The 25094-nt window shown below is 62.5% G+C and overlaps 2 protein-coding genes across 5 annotated transcripts in view; one reads left to right on the top strand and one right to left on the bottom strand.

Annotated features, from left to right (window-relative positions):
- PALM (paralemmin) overlaps window positions 1–25094 on the top strand; it is a 142470-nt gene that overhangs the window by 37274 nt on the left and 80102 nt on the right. The window lies entirely within an intron of this gene.
- The window catches only part of RNF126 (ring finger protein 126), a 245801-nt gene continuing 222308 nt past the window's right edge, over window positions 1602–25094 (bottom strand). Inside the window, exons 2-10 of one of the 3 annotated variants that reach the window (XM_050771179.1) lie at window positions 16736–16845; window positions 6654–6712; window positions 6068–6131; window positions 5382–5626; window positions 3813–3875; window positions 3626–3695; window positions 2917–3010; window positions 2406–2521; window positions 1602–2317 (exon numbers count right to left, since the gene is read on the bottom strand). In XM_050771179.1, coding sequence (XP_050627136.1) covers window positions 2168–2317; window positions 2406–2521; window positions 2917–3010; window positions 3626–3695; window positions 3813–3875; window positions 5382–5626; window positions 6068–6131; window positions 6654–6712; window positions 16736–16810 — 936 coding nt within the window. In that variant the 5' untranslated portion in view covers window positions 16811–16845 and the 3' untranslated portion in view covers window positions 1602–2167. Of the gene's footprint in view, window positions 2318–2405; window positions 2522–2916; window positions 3011–3625; window positions 3696–3812; window positions 3876–5381; window positions 5627–6067; window positions 6132–6653; window positions 6713–16735; window positions 17003–25094 lie in introns of those variants that run through there. The other 2 variants (XM_050771178.1, XM_050771180.1) reach the window with 2 other exon arrangements.

The following is a 25094-nucleotide window of genomic DNA, read 5'->3' as shown; positions in this document are numbered from 1 at the left end:
AAATTGCCAGCAGTGAAAATCAGCCAACGCCAAACTGTTGCAAACTGTGCTTCCGCTTACGAAGCACTCCTGAGAGGCAGGGCGATGGGGAGAGGGCGTCCCACCTCCTGTCGTGCAGCAGGCTCCTGGGGCGGGGAGGGCACCAGGGCGGCCACTTCTCACCACTGTCTGATCTGTGAGCACTGCGGCCTCACAGCCCCCACCAGGGTGCCAGTGTCCTCAGGGCCCAGCGCCCCTGAGGCTCATGCCTGAGTGCGGCGACCTGATCGGTCCTGCTCCTCCGGCCACCGCGGCCACCCCACGGGAGGGAAGTCCCAGCCTCACAGGCAGGCACACACCCCGCAGCATCTCTGACAACGGCCGTCCAGTTCGAGGCCCCAGGCCTCGCAACCGCAAGCCTCACCTGCCCAGCCCTCCCCTCCAGCTCCAACTCCACTCCCAAGGACCAGCACGGACACACAGAACCCAAGCGTCGTCCCGCTGAACGCCTCCTGACTCAAAACTCCATCTTCCAACACGAAAACGGCGCGAGGCTCCGCCTTTCCAACAGGAAAACGGCTCGGCCAGGGGACCGTGACCCAGAGCAGGCGGCCTGGCCTGTCGCGCAGACTTGGGGCCTAAAACACAGTTGTTCTCTTAGTCTTGAGATCAAGGACAATGCAAGGTGACTTCCCCACCTCGGTGGCCTCCATGCAACCTCGTCTTCAGGTGCCGGGTACGTTACCTCGTGAGGTGCCGAGTCCGCGGGTCCCGGAGTTGGGATGTGCACACCCTCAGGGTTGGCACTCTGCCCTGGCGGCCACAGCCATGAAGTCCCAACGCTTCTCTAGGCTCCACGACCCCGGAGGGCGGCCACCAGGAGGGCTCACCACGGCGTTGCGGTAGCAGAAGTCCAGCAAGTGCCCTAGGCACGGTCAGAACAGGTGGGATCCGAGTTACCTGGCCAAGGGGGCTGACGCAGACACGTCGCGGGACACGGTGAAGAGGGCGGTGTGGAGCGGAGCGGAGGGCGGGAGTCTTTGGAGAACAGGTGGGGGCGTGGGGTACGCACCTCCCGCTCGCAGGAGCCGTCCGCAGTGGAAGGACACGGGTGGTCCTGCTGGCCTCCTCTCCGTTATCCGTCTCCATCGTCTGAGTCTTCGGTCTCAGGGTTGTGGATCGTCAGCAACTGAGACGAACCCACCGTCCTGGTCCCCAGCCCACACGTCCCCAGGCCTTGCCCCAGCTGGCTGCACCCCAGGCCAGGCATCCAGCCACCTTGAGCAGTGGGGTCTGGCTCCTCAGAGGGGCCAGGAACCCGCGTGGCTGCGGTGGAAGCCTGAGGTGCGACCGAGGGTGAGGTGGAGGTGCTGGGCCCTGGTGCTTTAACACTGGTGTTTCTGGTTTTATAGTTCACGACCCGGTGTCACCGCCACCCTACCTCGCCAGCAGCCCTCCTGGGCTTAACCTCGGGAGAGCGGGCTTGCTAGTAGGTCCTGGGCGCCAGGCCCTGCAGGAGGCACAGGCCCCTGGAGACAGGACCGGGCTGTGCGGAGCCCAGCCAGCCTCCCAGCTGGGCCCTTTCCCGACACATGGGCGCAGAAGGAAAGCCACACACCGGCTTCTCTTTGTAAGTAGTGTATTTTAAATAGCTTTCAAGATACACATATTTTTTCCTTTAAAAAAGTCTGTTGGAGCAATTTTGTTCTTGAATTTTGCTGGTCATCCTCATGGTCCCGAGCCCCCGAACTCCGGGTCGTGGAGGCGGCCGAGGGGAGGCCGGGGGCCCACGCGGCCTGTCCTGGCGGCACCTGCAGCACTGTGGGGCAGCTGCGCCCCGTCTTTTGCCACAAATCATGCATGGCCGCCGTGTGAGCTAAAACGTCCATTTATTTCAAAGCAGTAATAATTTAAAATTATAAAAATCTTTCCACCGCTGAACGTTTAGAGGGTGAGGTTAGACAGAGGACGGGGAGGCTGGGGACACCCCAGCGGGAACCATGTGGCCCACGCCTTCCCGAGCCAGGGGGCCAGTGGGCCGGGCCCGGATCCTGCCCTGGAACAGGCGGGACCTGCAGCGCTGACCAGCCAAGTGTGGCCCGCCGGGGCACCAGTCCGTGGGTGCCGTGTGGCGCCGGCTGCGGATGGGTGGGAAAGGACCCGTGCTTTCCCGGCGGCCGACGCGGGCTCACGAGTTGCCTGTGGCGTTCTCGTTGCTGGGCGAGCTGGAGGAGGAGGAGGACGACGAGGAGGAGAAGCTCACCCCAGTGAGGCCCGGGGGGTTCGTGGCCGTGTTCTGTCCCGTGAGGCTTTTTCGGCAGACGGGGCAGCTGTCGTGCTTTGTGGGGACAGAGGCGGGGACGGGAGAAGGGGCAGGTTAGAGGCGGGAGGGCCGCGGTCGGGGGGCGGGTGGGCAGGGCACTCACCTGCTCCAGCCAGGGCACGATGCAGCCGTCGTGGAACAGGTGGTTGCAGGGCAGCTGCCGCACACGCTCACCCAGCGCGTAGTCGTCCTTGCACACAGGGCACTCGAGCCCGGAGCCTGCGGGAGTGTGTGGCTGTGGTCACAGGGGGCACAGGGGGCCTGCTGAGCCTTCAAGGGCGGGCTTCTCCACTGCCTCAGTCAGAGGCCACCCCTGAGCCCAGTGAAGGGAGAAAAGCCATGTGTGTGCCCCCGCGGGCCGCCAGAGGGAACCTGGACAGAACCCTCTCCTCCCAGCCGACCTTCAGGAAAATGCCGGAGGCCGGGTGCAGTGGCTCAAGCCTGTCATCCTAGCACTTTGGGGAATCAAGGTAGGAGGATCACCTGAGGTCAGGAGTTCCAGACCTGCCTGGCCAATATGGTGAAACCCCGTCTCTACTGAAAATACAATTATTAGCCGGGCGAGGTGGCGAGTGCCTGTAATCCTGGCTACTTGGGAGGCTGAGCTCTCATACCTACGTGCTCCTCGGTGACGGGGACGGTGGGGAGGGCCTGGATTTTCTCTTTATCTGCCGGTGGGGGGCCCGTGTTTTCAAACTGATTGAGGAGCTGAAAGACAAGAGGCGAGAGTGCCGGGAGCTCCTCGGGGGCCCGGCCCGGGGCTCTGAAACGCGAGGCTGCAGGACCTGCAAAAGCACCGAGGCCGCATTTGTCCTGGGCCCTGGCCCCTTGGAGCCCGCCCCGGGTCGGAGGTCACTGCGGAGCCCGCGTGGCCCCCCGCTCCTGGGTCCCCTGACGGCAGAATGGGGTGGGCCGCGCTCCGGCTCGTGGGCTGCTGTGAGGGTCAGGTCCTGCCAGTGACAAAATACTCCAAGGGCTCCCAGCAAGGCTGAGATGGGCGGTGCCTGGAAACAGGTCGGGGCGCGACCTCTCGGGAGAGGGACCGCGTGGCCTCCCGAGCACGGGACTGTGGCTGCGGGTGAACCCTCTGCGCGGTTCCGCTACAACGTTCCGCGTGAACACAGGAGAACCCCCAAGGGTGCCAAGACTCAGAAATGGCAGGAGGAAGGCCGGAGCTGCCCCATGCCCGCCGGAGCGCAGAGGCTGCGCCCGCATCCCCCTTGACCTTTGTGGGCTTCCTGGGTCTGGGCAGTGGGGCAGCTCCCAGGGACGGGCAGCCCAGCCCACCCCCAGCAGGCACTTGGGGCCGTGGCCACGCTGTACCTGTGTGATGATGGCGTCCAGGCCGTTGGCCCCCCAGGCGTAGTCCATAGGGTTTGAGTGCAGGACTCCCCTGGAGGTGGAAGGTGGGGTTCGAGTGGCTGATGGGCAGCTGGGGCAGGTGCGTCTGCCCACCCCACTCACCAGGGACCCAGGCTGGGGATGGGGACAGACACCCCCACCTACTCACCAGGGACCCAGGCTGGGGATGGTGGCAGGCGTGATGATGCCATTGACAAGCTGCTGGATGATCCTGGAACAGAGGGGGCCAGTCATGGGGTGAGGCCGCCCCACGCACAGGGAGGCGCCAGGCCTGCCCAGGTCCGTGGTAAGCACCAAGGGCAGGACCAGCATTAACTTCTAAATTAGCTTCTATTTGTTTACTTTACTATGAACCAGGGTCTCATTCTGATGCTCAGGCAAGAGAGCAGAGGCTCGACCTTGGCTTACTGCAGCCCCGACCTGCTGGGCTTAGGTGATCCTCCCGCCTCAGCCTCCCAAGCAGCTGGGTCCACAGGAGAGCTCCACCACTCTCAGCTATTTTTTTTTTTTTTTTTAAGATGGAGTTTTGCTCTTGTTGCCCAGGCTGGAGGGCAGTGGCGCAATTTTGGCTCATTACAACCTCTGCCTCCCGCGTTCAAGTGATTCTCCTGTCTCAGCCTCCTGAGTAGCTGAGATTACAGGCATGCGCCACTGCACCCGGCTAATTTTTGTATTCTTAGTAGAGATGGAGTTTCATCATATTGATCAGACTGGTCTCAAACTCCTGATCTCAGTGATCTGCCTGCTCAGCCTCCCAAAGTGCTGGGCTTACAGGTGTGAGACACCACGCCCGGCCTTGACTAGTTTTTTTTTTTTTCTTTTGAGACGGAGTCTCGCTCTGTCGCCCAGGCTGGAGTGCAGTGGCCGGATCTCAGCTCACTGCAAGCTCCACCTCCCGGGTTCACGCCATTCTCCTGCCTCAGCCTCCCGAGTAGCTGGAACTACAGGCGCCGCCACCTCGCCCGGCTAGTTTTTTGTATTTTTAGTAGAGATGGGGTTTCACTGTGTTACCCAGGATGGTCTCGATCTCCTGACCTTGTGATCTGCCCGTCTCGGCCTCCCAAAGTGCTGGGATTACAGGCTTGAGCCACTGCGCCCGGCCTAGTTTTTTAAAATTAGAGACGGGACCTCCCTATGTTGCTCAGGCTGATCTTAAACTCCTGTCCTCAAGGATCCTCCCTCCTCGGCCTCCCAGCACACTGGGACTACAGCGCTGAGCCACCGTGCGGCGAAATCAGCCACTTTTAACGATATTTCCAGCAGGTGAGACACACAACCATAGAAGGATCAATCACCAGGAGAGGGGAGGCCCGGGCTCTGCTCCACCAGCAGTGGGGCCCAGTGAAGGCTCGCCCAGGCTCTGGTCCAGGCCCAAGGGCAGGACGGTGTTTGATGATACGCATGTGAACAGCAGTCCCCAAAGTACATGGGCCTGGCAGGCGCGCTGCGCCCCGCTCTGTGGTCAACGCACACGCCCTGGACCAGCACACTTCTGTCTCTGAAGGGCTGTGTGGGGCCCCCACTCCCAGTGGGTCACAGACCGAGGCTCTCAGAGAGTGTGGGGGTCACGGGGCTGGAGCACCTGGCCGGGTGGCCTCTCCAGAGAGCCTTCGGATGACGCCACACTTCCGTGGAACACGTGCTGCTGAATTCTAAGCACCAGAACTTCCGACCTCACGGCGTGGGGCCCTCGCGGCCACCCCCGGGGCCCCCTCACCCTTCCAGCGTGGGGACGCCTTCGTGCCGGCCGGTGGCCCGCCGCGTGGTGAGGCGGGCGCGGGGCTGCCGGGCGCCGTACCGGTGCCGGGACGGATGGTCTCTCTCCCGCCGGCTCTCAGGGTCCCTGCCTTCATCAGCCTGAGCCCCAGGAGGGAACGTAGGGATCTCGAAGCTGTCATCGAAGATGCCGAAAGCAAACTGTCCGTAGCCCTGCGGCAGCGTGAACAGGTGCTGATCCACGTGCTGAGGAGAGGAGGGGGCGTGACCTCGGGGCTCAGGCCGGTGCAGGGGAGAGGAGGGGGCGTGACCTCGGGGCTCAGGCCGGTGCAGGGGAGAGGAGGGGGCGTGACCTCGGGGCTCAGGCTGGTGCAGTCTGCCGGGGGCACTAGGGCACAAAGACAAAAGAGAAAGCAAGACGGGCCCTGCTGGGTGCTGGGTGGGAGGGAGGCGGGAATTGGGCAGAGCCTGCCTGGCTGGTGTGAGCCGCCTTGACGAAGTCTCACTTTCATCAGCCCCAACTGAGCAGCGTGGGCCACCCCAAACCCAGCCTGGGGCCCTGGAGGGATGGATGTCCTCTGCCGTGCGGGCAGGGAGAGCCCAGGGAGGCAAGGTGGGGACAGGCTGGTGCTCGGGGCCCCGAGCAAGGCCGACAGGATCAGGAAGCACGAGGGGTGGGCGACTCACCTCCAGTGGTGGCCGGCTCTGGTCCGTGGGGGCTGTGGAGGGGGCAGAACCATTTTCTGTGCTCCTGGGAAGACAGTGAGTGTCAGCAGCACTGGCTGCCCCGTGTCCCCATGTGCCAGGCGCTCCCTCCCCTCAAAAGCCTGTGTTGGGAGAGTGGCACTGTCCTCAGCACTGCTTCCCACCTGCCACCGCCCCCGCATTTGGCACCATAACCTGCCGCTTCTTCCCTCGCCAGTAAACCACAGGTTTCTCTGGAAACCAGTGCAGACACCAACAACCTCCTGAGCGTGAGGATGTGGGTGGAGCCCCCGTGGCCCCTTCCCCGGAGGGCCTGGGTCACCAGATCAGTCGCCAAGGCTGAGGGAGGTCAGCGGCTGCACAGGTCGCCAGCACTCCCCTCCGGCCCGGCCCTCACAGAAGGGAATGGCACGCTGCTGCCCGCACAGAGGAAAGGGCTCCCAGAGCCACGGACGCCAGGGCCTGCCAGCCACACACTCGGGGGGTTGGACGCCAGCACAGCCCCCACCCCTACGGCAGCTGAGGCCCGGAAGGCTCTCCCAGCCTCTTGAACGGGGGGCTGCATTACCTGGTCTCTTCCGGAAGCTCCTCGATGAAACCAGACTCGCATCTTGGACAGATATAATCCTGTAGGAGAAAACAGGAGGCCGGGTCACGGCGACGCCTGGCATGACCTGCAAAAACCCCTCAGGGGTGAGGACAGAGGGGCTCCGGACCCAGTGGTCTCTGGCTGGCCAGGGTGGCTCCCAACCTGTGGTCCTGGAGGGCAGCCGAGGGGACCTGGCCTCTGCTGACCCTTTGGTGGTTCCCGGCAATCTGATGCCCCACCATGACGGGCATCACCAGCGCCTGGGCACCTACTCACACAGGTGGCACCACTCGGAGGGGTGCCCCGATATCCCTTTTCCAGAATGCTCTGGCAGCCCTGCACACAGCTCGTTCCCCTGGCTGGGGGGAGGCCACGTCCACACTGGCCACACCCCTGCAAGACCTCATTCCCAGGTCCCCCTAGAGCCAAGGACAATGCGAGGCCAACACGGTGATGTCCCAGAGGAGAAATGAGGACCCTGCCAGGGGACAGCCGCGTGAGCCCCAAACCCACGTTCACGGTTCCCCAGCACCAGCCTCAAGCCACAGCCATGCCGAGGGTGGATGCCATCCCCTGTGGACCTCACACTGCAAAGGGATCCCCAGGGCTGGAAGGGCCTGCTGGAGGCACTGGCTCACGGGGCAGACCCCTCATGGACGGCTGGGCCCCTGGTGATGGTGGAGCGGGCCGAGCATTCGTGGGGCCTGGGCTGAAAAGCGTGTGGTGCCTCCTGGCCTCACGAGGAGCTGGGCAGATGCCGATGCAAGCTTCTCGCACAGTCTGCAGAACTGGAAACCAGAAGCCAAATCAACCTCTCTCTAAACGACCCCGCAGGCTCAAGTACTCCACCGCAGCGACGTGAAAACGGCCTCACACGGCACGTGTCATCACGGAAAGTACTCCACCGCAGCGACGTGAAAACGGCCTCACACGGCACGTGTCATCACGGAAAGTACTCCACCGCAGCGACGTGAAAACGGCCTCACACGGCACGTGTCATCACGGAAAGTACTCCACCGCAGCGACGTGAAAACGGCCTCACACGGCACGTGTCATCACGGAAAGTACTCCACCGCAGCGACGTGAAAACGGCCTCACACGGCACGTGTCATCACGGAAAGGGCTCACACGGGGGTCCCAAGATCACCGCCAGGTAACACCAACAAAAACAGGGAGACGAGGCTCCACGGTCCATGGGGCACTGCTGTGAGGGGAGCCGACGCAGACCCCAGGCTCTGGGGACGCAGGTTCCACAGGGGCTGTTCAGTCCCAGCGGGGCGGGGGCTAGGACCTAGTCAGCTGTGGTCCCCTCTCCAGCAAGCAAGATCCCAGCCTCACCCGCTGACTCTGGGGAGAAACGGGGGTCTGGCGGGCAGTGCTCGAGGGGAGGGCCGACAGCTGGGTCCCTGCCCACACCACACGGTGCCCGCCTCAGCTGCTCCTGCCACTGAAGCACATGCTGGGTGGGAGGGACTAAGGCCAGGGCGAGCGAAGGATGCCAGATACACGCGAACCCACCGTGAGGGCAGAGTAAAGACGCACCATCTACAAATATAAAAAAAGTGCTGCCGGCTCCTGGTGAGGCCGGCAAGCAACACGCGCTTTTCAGCCCAGGCCCCACGAATGCTCGGCACACTCCGCCATCACCAGGGCGCGGTGGCTCAGGCCTGTAATCCCGGCACTACAGGAGGCCGAGGCGGGTGGATCACCTGAAGTCAGGAGTTGGAGACCAGCCTGGCCAACATGGTAAAACCCTGTCTCTACTAAAAATACAAAAATAGGCCGGGCGTGGTGGCGGGTGCCTGTAGTCCCAGCTACTGGGGAGGCTGAGGCAGGAGAATGGCGTGAACCTGAGAGGCAGAGCTTGCAGTGAGCCGAGATCGCGGCCACTGCACTCCAGCCTGGAGTGAGACAGAGCTGAGACTCTGTCTCAAAAAAAAAAAAAAAAAAAAAAAAAAATTGCTGGCCGGGATGGTGTCTCCCACCTGTAATCCTGGCACTTTGGGAGGCCGAGTGGATCACCTGGAGTGAGGGGGCCAGGTCGTAGGTTGAGGGGGAGCCCATCTGGGGGACTTCTGGGTGATTTGGGTGGATCACCTGAGGCCAGGAGTTCAAGACCAGCGTGGCCAACATGGAGAAACCCCGCCTCTACTAAAATACAAAAATTAGCCAGGTGTGGTGGCGGGTACCTGTAATCCCAGCTACTCAGGAGGCTGAAACAGGAGAATTGCTTCAACCCGGGAGGCAGAGGCTGCAGTGAGCCAAGATTGCGCCATTGCACTCCAGCCTGGGTGACAGAGCGCATCTCAGAAAAAAAAAGAAAAGAAAAAGAAAAGTCAGCCCAGGCCAGGTGCAGTTCATGCCTGTGATTCCAGCACTTTGGGAGGCCAAGGTGGGCGGATCACTTGAGGCCAGGAGCTTGAGACCAGCCTGGCCAACGTGGCCAAACCCCATCTCTACAAAACCAAATTAGCTGGGTGTGCTGGGGCAGGTCTGTAGCTGCAGCTACTAGGGAGGGGGAGGCAGGCAGGAGGGGGAGGCAGGAGGCAGGATGGCTTGAGTCCAGGAGGTCGAGACTGCAGTGAGCTGTGGTCCCACCACGGCACTAGCCTGAGTGACAGAGCCAGACCCTGCCTCTGAAAAAAAAGAAAGGGAAAGAGAAACAGATAACCCAGCCGAAAACGGGCAAAGGACCGGCACAGGACACGCCTCCAAACCGCGCACCGGGAAACGCAGCCGGCCAGCCCCGGCGAGACGCCACTTCCCGGGGCCGGCGAGGACGAGATGCGAGACCCCATCCAGGCCTGCTGGAGCCCAGAAGCCCCCCAGATGGAACAACCCCACGACCTGCGAACGGTCCCCTCACTCCAGGCCCACCCCCCAGAGAAATGAAGACACCTGCCCACACTCGTTCACGGGGCCAGAACCAGCAGGTGAGTGTCCATCGTCGTCGCCGGCAGGTGGGAGCAGCTCCAGTGCCCACCGGAACCTCAGAGCACGACTCAACCACGGAAAGGAGTGAGGCCCAGACCAGGCCACGGGGGTGGGGATGCATCTTGAGGACATGATGTCCAGTGAGAGACGCCAGACACAGAAGGCCACACAGCGTGTGATCCCATGTCTGTGAAATGTCCAGGACAGGCCGAGCCGCAGAGACAGTACCGGCGCCTGGCGGAGGGGACGGGCAGTGACGGCTGACGGGGACGAGGTGGGTTTCTTTTTGAGGCCGTGAGAATGCTCTGGAATTAGACTGTGGTGGTGGTTGCACAACTTTATGAACATACCACAAACGCTTCACCGGGTGGGTTGTGTGGTGTGTGAAAACACTGAGATAAAGCTATTAAAATACATGGGCCAGGCGACTGTGGTCCCAGCTGCTCGGGAGGCTGAGGTGGCAGGATCTCTTGAACCCGGGAGGTGGAGGCTGCAGTCAGCCAAGATTGTAGCAACAAAGTGAGGCAGCATCTCAAAAAAAAAGGGGGGGGGCGGGGTGTGGTGGCTCACACCTGTAATCCTAGCCCTTTGGGAGGCCAAAGTGGGCAGATCACTTGAGGTTAGGAGTTTGAGACCAGCCGGGCCAACATGGTGAAACCCCGTCTCTACTGAAAATACAGAAATTAGCCGGGCACAGTGGTGGCGCCGGTAATCCCAGCTGCTCGGGGGCTGGCACAGCGCTCAGCCGCTCCGGTCCCAATGTGCCGAGCTCAGCCCCTCTGCATCACCTGGTTCTCTATTGGGCTCCTGGGTTCCCATCTCAGTCCAGGGCACAACGCACGGAAAGTTCCCGCCACCCACACTGCGGGCTCACGACAGCCCAACCCGGCCACACACACACTCGTCTGCCCCAGCCCTGGCCTCCTCCTGGCCCCCGCTGTCCTGCCCGTAGCGGTCGTGGGACCTGGTGCCACAGCAGCGTCCAGAACCCTCTCCCTGCAGCACCCACTCGGGAGTCGGGGCCTGCGTGTCGGCCCTGCTGCCGGCATGCCCACCCCAGGTGGTTCAAAGGTCACCTCTCTGCTCCAAGCCTCCGCCCTGTCATGGAGGACTGACTCGTATCTGAAATCCGGCTGCCAAGGGCTGTGACCCAGCTCCTGGGTGTTGTCAGGGCTCTGGGCTGTCCCTCAGGCCCCTGGCCAGCCCCTCCAGGGCCACCAAAGGCCGCAACCGAGGCTCTGGTCACGAAGGCAAGTCACAGGTGGATCCCAGATTTCCAGGGTAGAGGCCGAGCCTCTACTCTCAGGTGGTGGGAGGGGCTGGACCTGGGGGTCTCCAGCCACCCTCCTCCTCCAAGGGCATAGCCGAGAGGTCGCTTGATCTCATATTAAATCGGAGCAGCCACAGGTAGAAACGCCTGGGCAAGGGGGCCTGGTGGAGGAGCTGCCCCACCTTCTCTGCGGGCAGCACGCACTGGGGGCCCCCACAGAGGCCCCACTGGAGCCTCCGGTCCTAGCAGAGGATGGTGAATCTGCTCACCTCTCCCTCGGAGGACAGGTGCAGGAGGTAAGATCACTCCCCCCCATCCCCGTCATCACCATAGCAACAGCTGGCCAGGCAGCAAGGGCGGCGGGAGCCTGCCGGTGCCGGGCCCCACCTGTGCACCCCGAGGGGTGCGATGGCCTCATCCCTGGGTGGGACCTGGCAGGGCAGCCGGGGCCCTTCATCCACAGGGCCTGCACAGGGCCCATGTCCTGAGGGCCCAGGGCCAGGCGTGTGGAGGGGAGTGGGCTGGGGACCTGCAGGCCCCAGAGGACTGACTGCCTGGAGACAGTGACTCGGCCCCCATGGGCGGCAGGGCCCTCAAGGAGCTGTGCGCATCAGGAGACCCAGGGAGGAAGACGGCGCGGCCCTCGGCCCCGGTGGGAGCCCCCGTGTGGGGCAGGGCCCTCAGGGAGCTGTGCACATCAGGAGACCCAGGGAGGAAGACGGCATGGCCCTCGGCCTCAGTGGGAGCCCCCGTGTGGGGCAGGGCCCTCAGGGAGCTGTGCACATCAGGAGACCCAGGGAGGAAGACGGCGTGGCCCTCGGCCTCAGTGGGAGCCCCGTGCGGGCTACTGTTTTCCTAAAGGATGCCCAAAGCTTCCCGGCTCACCCACAGTGTGTGGGCCCCACAGCCCCAGAGGCACGGACACGTGTGGCGCCTGCACCCCTTTCTTCCCGCCCTCAGCAGCTGCCACCACATCCCACATTCACACTGTCTGTCCCTGGGCCCCACGCACCACGCACTCCCGGGACAAGCTGGGCGGACGAGGCGTGAGCGAAGCCGCTGCCTAGACCTGCTGGGGCCCCACCTCACACCCCAGCGGGTGCCTCGGCCCAGACCCCGAACTCTGCCTTCTCCTTCCCAGGTGGCTTCAGGCACCGCCACTGGGGACCAGAACCCCACACGTGCCCGTCCGTGCCGGTGCCAGGGGTGCCGCAGCTCTCCTGAGGCTCGGGAAGGTCCTCGTGGTGGCAGAGTTCTGAGTGGGAGGAAATTCAGCACCAGCAGCTGCCTGAGGCAGACCCCTGCACCAGCCGGCTGGACAGAGAGGTCAGCCGACACCCACAGGTTCCCTGGGTATTGCTGGTGCCCGATCACAACGCCAGGCTCCATGCTCACAGGGTGCTGCAGGGAGCCAGTTCCAGAGAACCCAGCTGTGCGGAGTCGTTTCAGGGTGCCGGCCGGACGCTCGCGAGGCAGGGCTGTTACTGTCACAGCATCTGGCACAACCGCAGACACAGAGCAAGCAGCGGCCAGAGACAGACGCCACACAGCCCCAGAAGACTCAGGTCCCGGCTGCTCGGGAGGCCAGAGACAGACGCCGCACAGCCCCGGAAGACTCAGGTCCGGGCTGCTCGGGAGGCCAGAGACAGACGCCACACAGCCCCAGAAGACTCAGGTCCCGGCTGCTCGGGAGGCCAGAGACAGACGCCGCACAGCCCGGGAAGACTCAGGTCCGGGCTGCTCAGGAGGCCTGGGAGGGCCAGACCGCTGCAGGGACGAGGAGAAGACAGGGTGGGCTGGGGGGCAGCTGGGGAGACTTCCTGACCGGCACCATCGGTGACACTGGCCACAGCAGCCCTCTTTCCCGGTGGCTCCCAGCCCACGCCGCCTCTTCCCCACCCTGGGCAGCAGGGTCCAGCACCCCCACTGTCTTCTCACCACTCGGGGACACTGCAGAGGCCCTCAGGGGTGGGGGGCTCAGCAGGCAGAGCTGAGACCACCCTAGGAACCACCCAGAGACAGGGAGCTCAGGGACAGGGACGGCACCCAGGGCCACCTCCCTGCGCCCGCCCGGCTCCCGGGGGCTCAGTGCCCTCAGCAGGTCCCTGCCCACCGGATGTTCTCGCCCACACCCTACTGTCACAGCACCGCACTCAGCACCTCCTCGGCAGGGTCGAGTCTGGGTCTGAGCAGCCGCCTGCGGCCTGAGCTCCAGCTGGCCTGTCTGGTTCCTGCCACCACACGCCCCACTCCGGCTGACGCTTCCTTTCCTTAGACACCAGACGCTCTCGTCACTGCCTCTTTTTTTCTTTTTTTTTTCTCCCCGAAGGAGTCTTGCTCTGTCGCCCAAGCTGGAGAGCAGTGGCACGATCTCAGCTCACTACATTCTCCGCCTTCCAGGTTCAAGCAATTCTCCTGTCTCAGCCTCCTGAGTAGCTAGGATTACAGGTGCCCGCCACCACACCCAGCCAATTTTTTGTATTTGTATTTTTATTTTTTTGAGACGGAGTCTCGCTCTGTCGCCCAGGCTGGAGTGCAGTGGTGCAATCTCGGCTCACTGCAAGCTCCACCTCCAGGGTTCACACCACTCTCCCGCCTCAGCCTCCCGAGTAGCTGGGACTACAGGCGCCCGCCACCACGCCTGGCCAATTTTTTGTATTTTTAGTAGAGACGGGGTTTCACCGTGTTAGCCAGGATGGTCTCGATCTCCTGACCTCGTGATCCACCCGTCTCGGCCTCCCAAAGTGCTGGGATTACAGGCGTGAGCCACGGCACCCGGCCAGTTTTTTGTATTTTTAGTAGGGACGGGGTTTCACCATATTGGCCAAGGCTGATCTCAACTCCTGACCTCAGGTGATCCGTCTACCTCAGCCTCCCGAAGCACCAGGACCACAGGCGTGAGCCACTGTGCCCGGCCTCGTCACCGCCTTTCGTGGAGGCAACTGTCGCCCCTGTGCCGTCGCCTGAGCCTCCAACTGCGAGTGTGGCTCCCCGCTCAGGGCACCCTCACAAGTCACCAGGAGAGCAGCCAGGTGCCGGCCACTCTGCACACACGTGCCCACCGGATGCCATGGGGAGCGAGTCGTACCACCAAACCCACGTCGCAGGTGAGGAGACTGAGGCCCAGGCTGCCCAGCGGAGAGCGGCCCAGCCGCGTGGGGCCTCAGCCTGATCCCAGAGCCCAGGAAGGCAACGGAGGCCTGGAACAGCCCAGCTGCCTGGGGGAAGCCCTTGTGGGCAGGCACACAGCCCACGGCAGCCGGGCAGCCAGTCTCCTCTGCGTCAGAGGCAGGCAGGAGTGTCCTGCCAGCCAGCCCAGGTGTCTCAGCAGCAGCACCGCCGCCTCAGACTCAGCTGCCGCGCAAGCTCCCCATCGGCAGAGACGCCGTTTCGAGGGCGCTGGCTGTGGCTGGGGACTTTCCCCATTACCAGATTCGGAGCAGCCTTCCCTCCTTCCCGCCCCAGAACCAGGTGTGCCCATTTCCCAGCACAGAAAACTCGTTTTTGAGACAGCGTCTTGCTCGTCACCCAGGCTGGAGTGCAGTGGCACCATCACGGCTCACCGCAGCCTCCACCTGCCAGGCTCAAGCACTCCTCCCACCGCAGCCCCTGCCCGGAGCTGGGACTCCAGGCGCGCAGCAACACACCCCACTAATTGTTTCAGTAGAGACAGGGTCTCACCACGCACAAAGAAGTTCTGACACTACAACGCTGTCTACAGGCGCCTTGTTGCGTCCTGCTCCAAAGGCACAAGCAGGTGCCCTCTGGATCACCTGTGGGGTGGAGACAGGCAGTCCTGCGGCAGCCCTCCCTGTAGTTATTTGCTCTTAAGGAATTTACCAACGTCCATGATTAAATATTTGTCAATCACTGTTCCATGCTGGCTCCCTGGCCAGCCTGTAAAGTCTGTGAGGGCAAAGACCACAACTACCTGTCACCACTGAGATCCTGTGACCACAGGAAAGCCTCGCCAGGCCCAGTGACAGTCAGAGGAGGTCAGGGTCCTCCCTGTTCAAGGCCACCAGTCCTGTGCAGGCTCCAGGAGCAGCTAAGTGTGCAGCCAGGTCAGGGCAGCGTCGGCCCCCCCGCCACAGCCACCACTTCGGCCTTCCCGGGGGCCTCCCAGGGCCTGTCCCACGGCTCACAGCGGCTGCGAGGGGCTGCCCTGCAACTCACCCAGGCAGGCAGGCTGTCAGGCAACCAGCCCCTCCTGTCACGGCCAGTGGGGACAGGAAGCGGGAAGCAGCAGGAGCGAGACCCCTGGGAGACAGAGGAGCAAGGCAAGGCTCAGTCTCAGCCCCAGAGCCTTCACCCCACATCCGAGATTTCACTTTATTTGTTCCTCCTGCGGGGGAGGGGAAACCCGGTGGCTTCAGTAGAGAGGAAACCACACCTCTCTCTCCACTTCTGGGCCTGGCACCGCTGTCCTGCCATGCCCCACTCTAGCACTCGTTCCTCCTCTGTGACCCCAGCCAGGCGGCTTCTCCCGACTCCCTCCAGCCCCTTCCTGGGTCTCTGCACTGCTTGTTGGGGGCTTGGGCTCCCCTTAGGGGTCAAAGCGTAGCAACAGCCAGGCGGCATCGCACACAGCACAGTAAATCCTCAATGCCTGCAGTCTCTTCCCCTGGGCACGGGGTGGGGAGTCCAGACCCCTCCACCTCCTGCAGCTGCTCCCCTCAAGCTCGTCAAGCGGCTCCGGACTGAGCCGGCTCTGCCCCTTTCCTGCTGAGCCACCACAGGCCTCAGTTTCCCATCTATCAAGCAGGCGTGGCTCGACTAAATCACCACTTCCCACGTCAGCCTGGGGAAGGGGAACACGGGTTAAAAATGCAGACCACCGCCGGCCACGGTGGCTCACACCTGTAATCCCAGCGCTTTGGGAAGCTGAGGCAGGAGGATCGCTTGAGCCCAGGGGTTCAAGACCAGCCTGGGCAACACAGGGAGACCGTGTTCCTAAAAATAATATTAAAAATACAGACTGCTGAGCCCATTCCACACCGACTGACTCCGAAACCCTGGAAAAGGGGCCTGGAAATAGCACGTCCGACCAGCACAGCTCCCACCTCCCCCAAGGTGACATCAGGGCCGCGTGGGGAACCTTGCCCTGAACGAGCAGGAAGTAGCACTCGGAACGCCCAGGCCCAGGGTCCTCCCGGGCGAGGGGTGGCTGTAAACACCTCGAGGAGGAGTGGGCTGCCCGGCCAAGCCCCGGGAGGGGAAGAACGCAGGCTCCGGTCACAAAGCCCCGCCGGCGGGCCGCGCTCGGACCCCGGGACGGTGCCTGGAGCCTCCCGGGCCTGGGCCTGCCTCCAAGGCGGCGGCCAGGGCTCCACAAGGCGAACCTGCAGCGAGGCGCCGGCGCCCCAGACCACGCGCTCGGCGGGGGTCCCCTGGCGTTATTCTCGGGGTCCGAGCCCCGCCATCCCCTCCTCCAGGCCCCGCCAGGCCTGGCCCCTGCCCTGCGCCGCGCCACCGAGCAATACCCTCTCTCTGCTCGCCAGGCCTCAGTTTCTCCGTTTGCAAAACCAGGCTCACCGGACTCGGAGGTCCCACCTGGGATCCTCGCGGCCTCTCGGGTCGGGAACGCCGCGGATGTGGGGTCACCCAGCCGCGATCCCGCTGCGCCGCTCCGGCCAGGCCCCGCCTCCCGCCCAGGCCTCAGTTTCCCGCATGTGCAGGACGGGGTTCGCGCCCGCACCGCCCGGGTTCCCCGCGGATCCAGCCTGGGCCGGCGCTGCCCCGAGCCTCAGTTTCCCTATCTTGGCCAGCTCGCGCAAGCGACCCCCACCCCGGCCTCGGCCTTGCCTCAGGCCTGTGGCACAGACCCTGTCGCCCGTCGCCCTGGCCCGGGCCTCACCGGCAGGCGCGGGACGATCTCCACGGAGCAGCAGTGGCAGAAGTACCGTCCGGGCTGCGGCGACGCCTCGGCCATGGCCGCCGCCGCCTACTCCGCGCCGCCCGCCCCCCGCGCGGCGCCCGCCGCCGGCCGTTTGCTGCTCCCTCGCCGGCCGACGCGCCCGCGCACGCTCACGCACGGCACGCACGGCACGCGGGGCGGAGAGCGGACGCGGGAGCGGCGTAGGCTGCGCACTCGGCGGGCCGCGGACGGGGCGACGGTGGCCGCTGAGAGACAAAATAGGCCCGGCCGTTGGGCGGGGCTCCGGGCGGGGGCGGGGTTCCAGCGGGGGTGGGGCTTCCGACGGGGGCGGGGCCAAGTCCAGGCGGCGGAAGAGACGAGGAGCGGGGCCTGCGCGAGATGGAGCCGAGGCCCTCCTAGTCTCCCGAAGCTGCCAGGGTCCTCGTCCCTCAGTGCTTCCCTACCTCATCGCCTTCTCCCTTCATGGTGCTTCAGCCCACTGTCCCCACTGTTCCTGGGGCTCGCCAGGCGCCCTCTCCCCGCCCCCTCCCGGTGCAGCGCTCCCCCAACCCCCACGTGGCTTTCTTCCAGGTCTTTGCTCAAATGTCAGCTTACAAGGGCTCCTCTGCTGCCCTCCTGCCCCGTGGCACCGTCAGGTCAGCTGCGCAGCGAAGGGATTGTTGGACCCACAGCAGCGCCTGACACACAGCAGGCATTCCCTCAGCGCTGCGGAATACAGGCAGACGGGGGCTCAGGGCGCTGCCTGGGCCTGGCTGGGACCCGTGGGGTCAGATAGAGGCTGAGGTCCGTGGCTTGTGGCACTGTTTCCAAGATGCTCCGGAGGCTGACGGCCCAGGAGCCTCCCGGGTGCGGAGAGGGCAGGAAACCTAACCCCCACTTCCAAATTTAATCAGTAGACACGGTATCAACACCCAGCGCAGGCCAGGATCATGTCTGAGGTTCGTTCTGGCCCAATCATGCATGTATTTGTTGTTTTTTTTTTTTAGACAGAGTCTGACTCTGTCACCCAGGCTGCAGTGCAATGGCACAGCCTCGGCTCACTGCAACCTCCACCTCCTGGGTTCAAGCGATTCTCCCGCCTCAGCCTCCCGAGTAGCTGGGACTAAAGGTGTGTGCCATCACACTGGCTAATTTTTGTATTTTTAGTAGAAACGGGGTTTCACTATATTTAGCCAGGCTGGTCTCGAACTCCTGAGTCATGATCCGCCCACCTCGGCCTCCCAAAGTGCTGGGATTACAGGCGTGAGCCACCGCACCCGGCCTCATGCATGTATTTCTTTATTCACTCAACGCTCATTGAGCACCTACTGCATACCAGACCCTATGCTGAAGGCACGCAGAGACCCCCGGCCCCATGAGATTGGACCGGAGTATGGGACTCAGGGGTGACCCCAGCTCTGCCTCGGGAGAGAGAAAGGGCTTCCGAGGGGAAAGGACATTGGAACCAGGGTTTTGAGGGATGAACAGGATTTGATTGGAGTTGGACTTCCTGCAAAATGAGGCATTGGAGCCAGACTGTTGAGGAATTAAGAGTTGGAGCCTGTGCATTGAAGGGTTTTTTGTTTGTTTGTTTGTTTTGTTGTTGTTTGGTTTTTAGAGATGGAGTCTGGCTCTGTCGCCCAGGCTGGAGTGCAATGGCACGATCTCGGCTCACTGCAACCTCCGCCTCCCGGGTTCAAGTGATTCTCCTGCCTAAGCTTCCCCAGTAGCTGGGATTACAGGCCGGGCACCACCACGCCTGGCTAATTTTTGTATTTTTAGTAAAGAAGGGATTTCGCCATGTTGGCCAGGCTGACCTCAAACTCCTGACCTCAGGTGATCTGCCCGCCTCGGCCTCCCAAAGTGCTGGCATTACAGGCGTGAATCACCAAGCCCGTCCTGCATTTAGGGTTTTTTTGTTTGTTTGTTTGTTTGTTTGTTTGTTTTTTGAGACGGAGTCTCGCGCTGTCGCCCAGGCTGGAGTGCAGTGGCGCGATCTCGGCTCACTGCAAGCTCCGCCTCCCGGGTTCACGCCATTCTCCTGCCTCAGCCTCCCGAGTAGCTGGGACTACAGGCGCCCACAACCGCGCCCGGCTAATTTTTTGTATTTTTAGTAGAGACGGGGTTTCACCGTGGTCTCGATCTCCTGACCTTATGATCCGCCCGCCTCGGCCTCCCAAAGTGCTGGGATTACAGGCGTGAGCCACCGCGCCCGGCCCTGCATTTAGGGTTTTGAATGTCGGAGGTTGGGGACGGGCTTGAGCCTCCTTCCTGTCCGTCTTTTCAGCAGCGAGAATCCAGTCATTCCTGCTCTGACCACCAGAGAGCGCACGGGCCCCGTCCCTGGGAATCCAGGAAAACCCCAGGCCGGGGAGGAGCAAGGCTTGCAGATTCAACACCAGGCCTCCCAGACCCAGCCCCTGCACCAGCCTTCGCGCTGCAGAAGTGTAGAAGGAGCAGCAGGCCTGGTTCAAAACGACACCAAACCACGAACTGGCTGTGTGTCCCTGGACAAGTGGCTTAACCTCTCTGAGCAGGCGGCAGAACCTGAGGGTTTTCCGTTGGCTCGGGGCAGACGTGAGGACCCCTTGCACCTCCTCAGCCCTCCCTGTGCTCTGCTGCCTGCCCTGAGTCAACTGCCCCTCGCTGACCCCTCCCCAGCCTCACTGGCCGCCTTGGGTGGGTTGAGCAGTTTCCCACCTTGGGACCTTGCAAGGCCATTCCCTCTGCGGGTAGTCCTTCCCCAAGTCCCCTCTCCTGCCCCTGCTTTTCTTTTCTTTTCTTTTTTTTTTTTTTTGAGATGGAGCCCAGGCTGGAGTGCCATGGTGCGATCTCAGCTCACTGCAACCTCCGCCTCCCGGGTTCAAGCGATTCTCCTGCCTCAGCCTCCCGAGTAGCTGGGATTACAGGCATGTGCCACCACGCCCGGCTAATGTTGTATTTTTAGTAGAGACGGGGTTTCACCATGTTGGCCAGGCTGATCTCGAACTCCGAACCTCAGGTGATCCGCCCACCTTGGCCTCCCAAAGTGCTGGGATTACAGGCATGAGCCACCGCACCCGGCCCATCTGTGGGTTATTAATGGCGTCTCCCCGTATGTGAGGCCAATGCCCAGCGCACAGTAGGTGTTCAGTAGATTCCCAAATGCATGAACAGTTGGTGAGTGTCTACTGTGTGCTGGGCCCAGGCAGGTGCTGGAAACACAGTGGGATGAGAAGGAACGTAGGGATTTTGTATCAAACTAAGCAGAGCGAAGTGGCTCACGCCTGAGACCAGGAGTTCAAGACCAACCTGAGCAACATAGTGAGACCCTGTCTCTACACAAATAGAATTAGGCTGGGCACAGTGGCCCATGCCTGTAATCCCAGCACCTTGGGAGGCTGAGGTGGGAGGATTGCTTGAGCTCAGGAGTTGAAGACCAGCCTGGGCAACACGGTGAAACTGTCTCTACTAAAAATAAAAAAATGAGCTGGGTGTGGTGACAGGCGCCTGTAATCCCAGTAACTCAGGAGCTGAGGCAGGAGGATCACTTGACTGGGAGGCAGAGGTTGCAGTGAGCCGAGGTCGCACCACTGCACTCCACCCTGGGCCACAGATGGAGACCCCCATCTTTTTTGTTTTGTTTTGTTTTGTTTTGTTTTGTTTGAGATGGAGTCTCGCTCTGCCGCCCAGGCTGGAGCGCAGTGGTGTGATCTCAGTTCACTGCAACCTCCGCCTCCCGGGATCAAGCGATTCTCCTGCCTCAGCCTCCTGAGTAGCTGGGATTACAGGCACCCGCCACCACGCCCAGCTAATTTTTCTATTTTTAGTAGAGACAGGGTTTCTCCATGTTGGTCAGGCTGGTCTTGAACTCCCGACCTCAGGTGATCCGCCCGCCTCAGCTTCCAAAAGTGCTGGGATTACAGGTGTGAGCCACCGCGCCCAGCAGAGACCCCCATCTTTAAAAACAAAACAGAACGGAACAGAGGGCTCAGCGCGTGCCAGGCCTGAAGTTTAATTCTCACAAAAGCTCCACGTCGTGGACACAATTTAACGGACAACACAACAACACATAGCACACCCAGGCCCCTCGGCCCCCCCTGCTGGCCACCCGGCCCCCGATCAGACCCAGGACCCTCGGCGCCCCCTGCTGGCCACCCGGCCCCCATCAGACCCAGGACCCTCGGCCCCCCCTGCTGGCCACCCGCCCCCGATCAGACCCAGGACCCTCGGCCCCCCCCTGCTGGCCACCCGGCCCCCGATCAGACCCAGGACCCTCGGCCCCCCCCTGCTGGCCCCCGGCCCCCGATCAGACCCAGGACCCTCGGCCCCCCCCTGCTGGCCACCCGGCCCCCGATCAGACCCAGGACCCTCGGCCCCCCCCCCCCCCTGCTGGCCACCCGGCCCCCGATCAGACCCAGGACCCTCGGCCCCCCCCTGCTGGCCACCCGGCCCCCGATCAGACCCAGGACCCTCGGCCCCCCCCTGCTGGCCACCCGGCCCCCGATCAGACCCAGGACCCTCGGCCCCCCCCTGCTGGCCACCCGGCCCCCGATCAGACCCAGGACCCTCGGCCCCCCCCTGCTGGCCACCCGGCCCCCGATCAGACCCAGGACCCTCGGCCCCCCCCTGCTGGCCACCCGGCCCCCGATCAGACCCAGGACCCTCGGCCCCCCCCCCTGCTGGCCACCCGGCCCCCGATCAGACCCAGGACCCTCGGCCCCCCCCTGCTGGCCACCCGGCCCCCGATCAGACCCAGGACCCTCGGCCCCCCCCCTGCTGGCCACCCGGCCCCCGATCAGACCCAGGACCCTCGGCCCCCCCCCCCGATGCTGGCCACCCGGCCCCCGATCAGACCCAGGACCCTCGGCCCCCCCCTGCTGGCCACCCGGCCCCCGATCAGACCCAGGACCCGCGGCCCCCCCCGCTGGCCACCCGGCCCCCGATCAGACCCAGGACCCTCGGCCCCTCCTGCTGGCCACCCGGCCCCCGATCAGACCCAGGACCCTCGGCCCCTCCTGCTGGCCACCCGGCCCCCGATCAGACCCAGGCCCCTGGGCCCTCCACCTGCTGGCCATCCGGCCCCAGTCTAACCGTGGAGTGCGGGCCGGAGCAACCCAAGTGCCAGGCCAGTGTCTGTGTGCAACCCAGTGGCCCTGGGCTTCCAGGGCACTCCAGTGTCCATTTGCGACCAAGTGGTCACCTTGCTGCTGCCGGCGATGGGACAGACCTGGGAGCGGGACGCTGGGCACCCCCAGGCCCCTCTGAGGCTCTGAGAGACCCCCAAAGTCTCACCGGGTGCTGTGAGATGGGGGTGCTGTTTCCCAGTTTCTCAGCACTTCCTTGGAACAGCTACGAAAGCAGATGCTTGGCTGGGCGCGGTGGCTCACACCTGTAAGCAGAGATCTCTCGACTCTCCTCTCTCCTGATCAGTTGTTTGGGTGTTGCTAACTTTGTTTTATTTTATTATTATATTTTTTTTGAGACAGTGTCTAGCTCTGTCACCCAGGCCGGAGTGCAGTGGCACGATCTCGACTCACTACAGCCTCCGCCTCCCGGGTTCAAGTGATTCTCCTGCCCCAGCCTCCTGAGTAGCTGGGATTACAGGCACCTGTCACCACGCCCAGCTAACTTTTTTTATTTATGTATTTTTTGTAGAGACGGGGTCTCACCGTGTTGGCCAGGCTGGTCTTGAACTCCTGACCTCAAATGATCTGCCCGCCTCAGCCTCCCACAGTGCTGGGATTACAGGCGTGAGCACCGTGCCCGGCCACTAACGTTATTTTTTTTTTTTTTTTTTTTTTGAGACGGAGTCTTGCTCTGTCACCCAGGCTGGAGTGCAGTGGCGCGATCTCGGCTCACTGCAAGCTCCGCCTCCCGGGTTCACGCCATTCTCCTGCCTCAGCCTCCCGAGTAGCTGGGACTACAGGCGCCCACAACCGCGCCCGGCTAATTTTTTTTTTTTGTATTTTTAGTAGAGACGGGGTTTCACCGTGGTCTCGATCTCCTGACCTTGTGATCCGCCCGCCTCGGCCTCCCAAAGTGCTGGGATTACAGGCGTGAGCCACCGCGCCCGGCACTAACTTTATTTTAAATAATTTCCAAGATGCAGAAAAGCTACAGGCGTACCACAAAGGGACCTGTGTGCCCTGAACCCTGACCCCATTATTCACAATTTGCCTCATTTATTTATTTTTGAGATGGAGTCTCGCTTTTTTGCCCAGGCTTGAGTGCAGTGGTACAATCTTGGCTCACTGCAGCCTCTGCCTCCTGGGTTCAAGGGATTAACCTGGCTCAGCCTCCCGAGTAGCTGGGATTACAGGCGTGCGCCACCACACCCGGCTAATTTTTGTCTTTCTAGTTGAGATGGGGTTTCTCCATGTTGGTTAGGCTGGTCTCGAACTCCTGACCTCAGGTGATCCGCCCACCTCAGTCTCCCAAAGTGCTGGGATCACAGGTGTGAGGCTAATTTGTTTTTAAATTTTTATTTTGTAGAGATAAAAACTTGCTATGTTGCCGAGAGTGATCTCCAACTCCTGGGCTCATGGGATCCTCCCACCTTGGCCTCCCAAAGTGCGGGGAGTACAGGTGTGAGCCACAGTACTTGGCCCCACCTTTGTCCCAAACACACCAAAAAGCAGCCTGCTGTTCCCTGAAGGCAGTAACACGTTGATCAGATTAACCAGCGGGCACCAACACCACAGCACACAAACGCACAGACTCACACCCTGCCCCGGGCCCCGCTGGCCACCCCTGGTTCCACACACATGGCACCCTGTTTCTCCCATTTCCTCTCACCAGGGACCTCAACAGATGTGGGCTTGGTTCCATGAGCTCTCCTGGCCCCTTTTTCAATTCAGGATCCCGTCCCCATGAACCCTGGGGGCCTTGGCCAACACGAACTGAGAGGACTCAAAGGAATGACATGGGCCACGCCTGACATTCTCAAAGGAATGTCAACACGGCTCATTCTCACGTCCCAGGCAGACCAAGCCCAGGTAGACCACGTCCCAGGCAGACCAAGCCCAGGTAGACCACGTCCCAAGCAGACCAAGCCCAGGTAGACCACGTCCCAGGCAGACCAAGCCCAGGTAGACCACGTCCCAGGCAGACCAAGCCCAGGTAGACCACGTCCGAGGTAGACCAAGCCCAGGTAGAACACGTCCCAGGTAGACCAAGCCCAGGTAGACCATGTCCCAGGCAGACCAAGCCCAGGTAGACAACGTCCCAGGCAGACCAAGCCCAGGTAGACCACGTCCCAGGCCGACCAAGCCCAGATAGACCAAGCCCAGGTAGACCAAGTCCCAGGCAGACCAAGCCCAGGCAGACCAAGCCCAGGTAGACCACGTCCCAGGTAGACCAAGCCCAGGTAGACCACGTCGCAGGTAGACCAAGCCCAGGTAGACGATGTCCCAGGCAGACCAAGCCCAGGTAGACCAAGCCCAGGTAGACCACGTCCCAGGTAGACCACGTCCCAGGCAGACCAAGCCCAGGCAGACCAAGCCCAGGTAGACCACGTCCCAGGCAGACCACGTCCCAGGCAGACCAAGCCCAGGCAGACCAAGCCCAGGTAGACCACGTCCCAGGTAGACCAAGCCCAGGTAGACCAAGCCCAGGTAGACCACGTCCCAGGCAGACCAAGCCCAGGTAGACCACGTCCCAGGCAGACCACGTCCCAGGCAGACCAAGCCCAGGTAGACCACGTCCCAGGTAGACCATGTCCCAGGCAGACCAAGTGGCTGTGCATTCCCTTCTCCCAACCCCCTGGGCAGAAAGAACCACAACTGTCCCCATTGCACCGATGAGGAAACTGAGGCCTGGGGAGGAGGCCGACTGCCCGAGGTGGCAGCTTTGGGGCTGGACTGTGGCTGCCTCCTGGGGAAGGAAACAGTCCCTCTCTCCACTCCTCATCCTGGCAGGGGTGGTTGGGCCACCGTTCCTTCATCAAACGTCGTGGAGCCTCCACCGCGTGCCAGGAGCGGGGGGCCCGTGCCACAAACGTCTGCCGAAACCAGCCATCCACCCAACGGCATCGAGCACCATGATCAAAAGAATAAAGGCCCCAGCCGGGCGCGGTGGCTCAAGCCTGTAATCCCAGCACTTTGGGAGGCCGAGGCGGGCGGATCACAAGGTCAGGAGATCGAGACCACAGTGAAACCCCGTCTCTACTAAAAATACAAAAAATTAGCCGGGCGCGGTGGCGGGCGCCTGTAGTCCTAGCTACTCAGGAGGCTGCGGCAGGAGAATGGCGTGAACCCAGGAGGCGGAGCTTGCAGTGAGCCGAGATCGCGCCACTGCACTCCAACCTGGGCAACAGCGTGAGACTCCGTCTCAAAAAAAAAAAAAAAAAAAAAAAAGAATAAAGGCCCCAAACAAGGCC

This window comes from Macaca thibetana, chromosome 19, assembly GCF_024542745.1.
Source record: "Macaca thibetana thibetana isolate TM-01 chromosome 19, ASM2454274v1, whole genome shotgun sequence".
Lineage (NCBI taxonomy): Eukaryota > Metazoa > Chordata > Mammalia > Primates > Cercopithecidae > Macaca > Macaca thibetana.
Note: the sequence above shows the minus strand (reverse complement) of the source record. Positions and strands in the feature narration are given on the sequence as shown.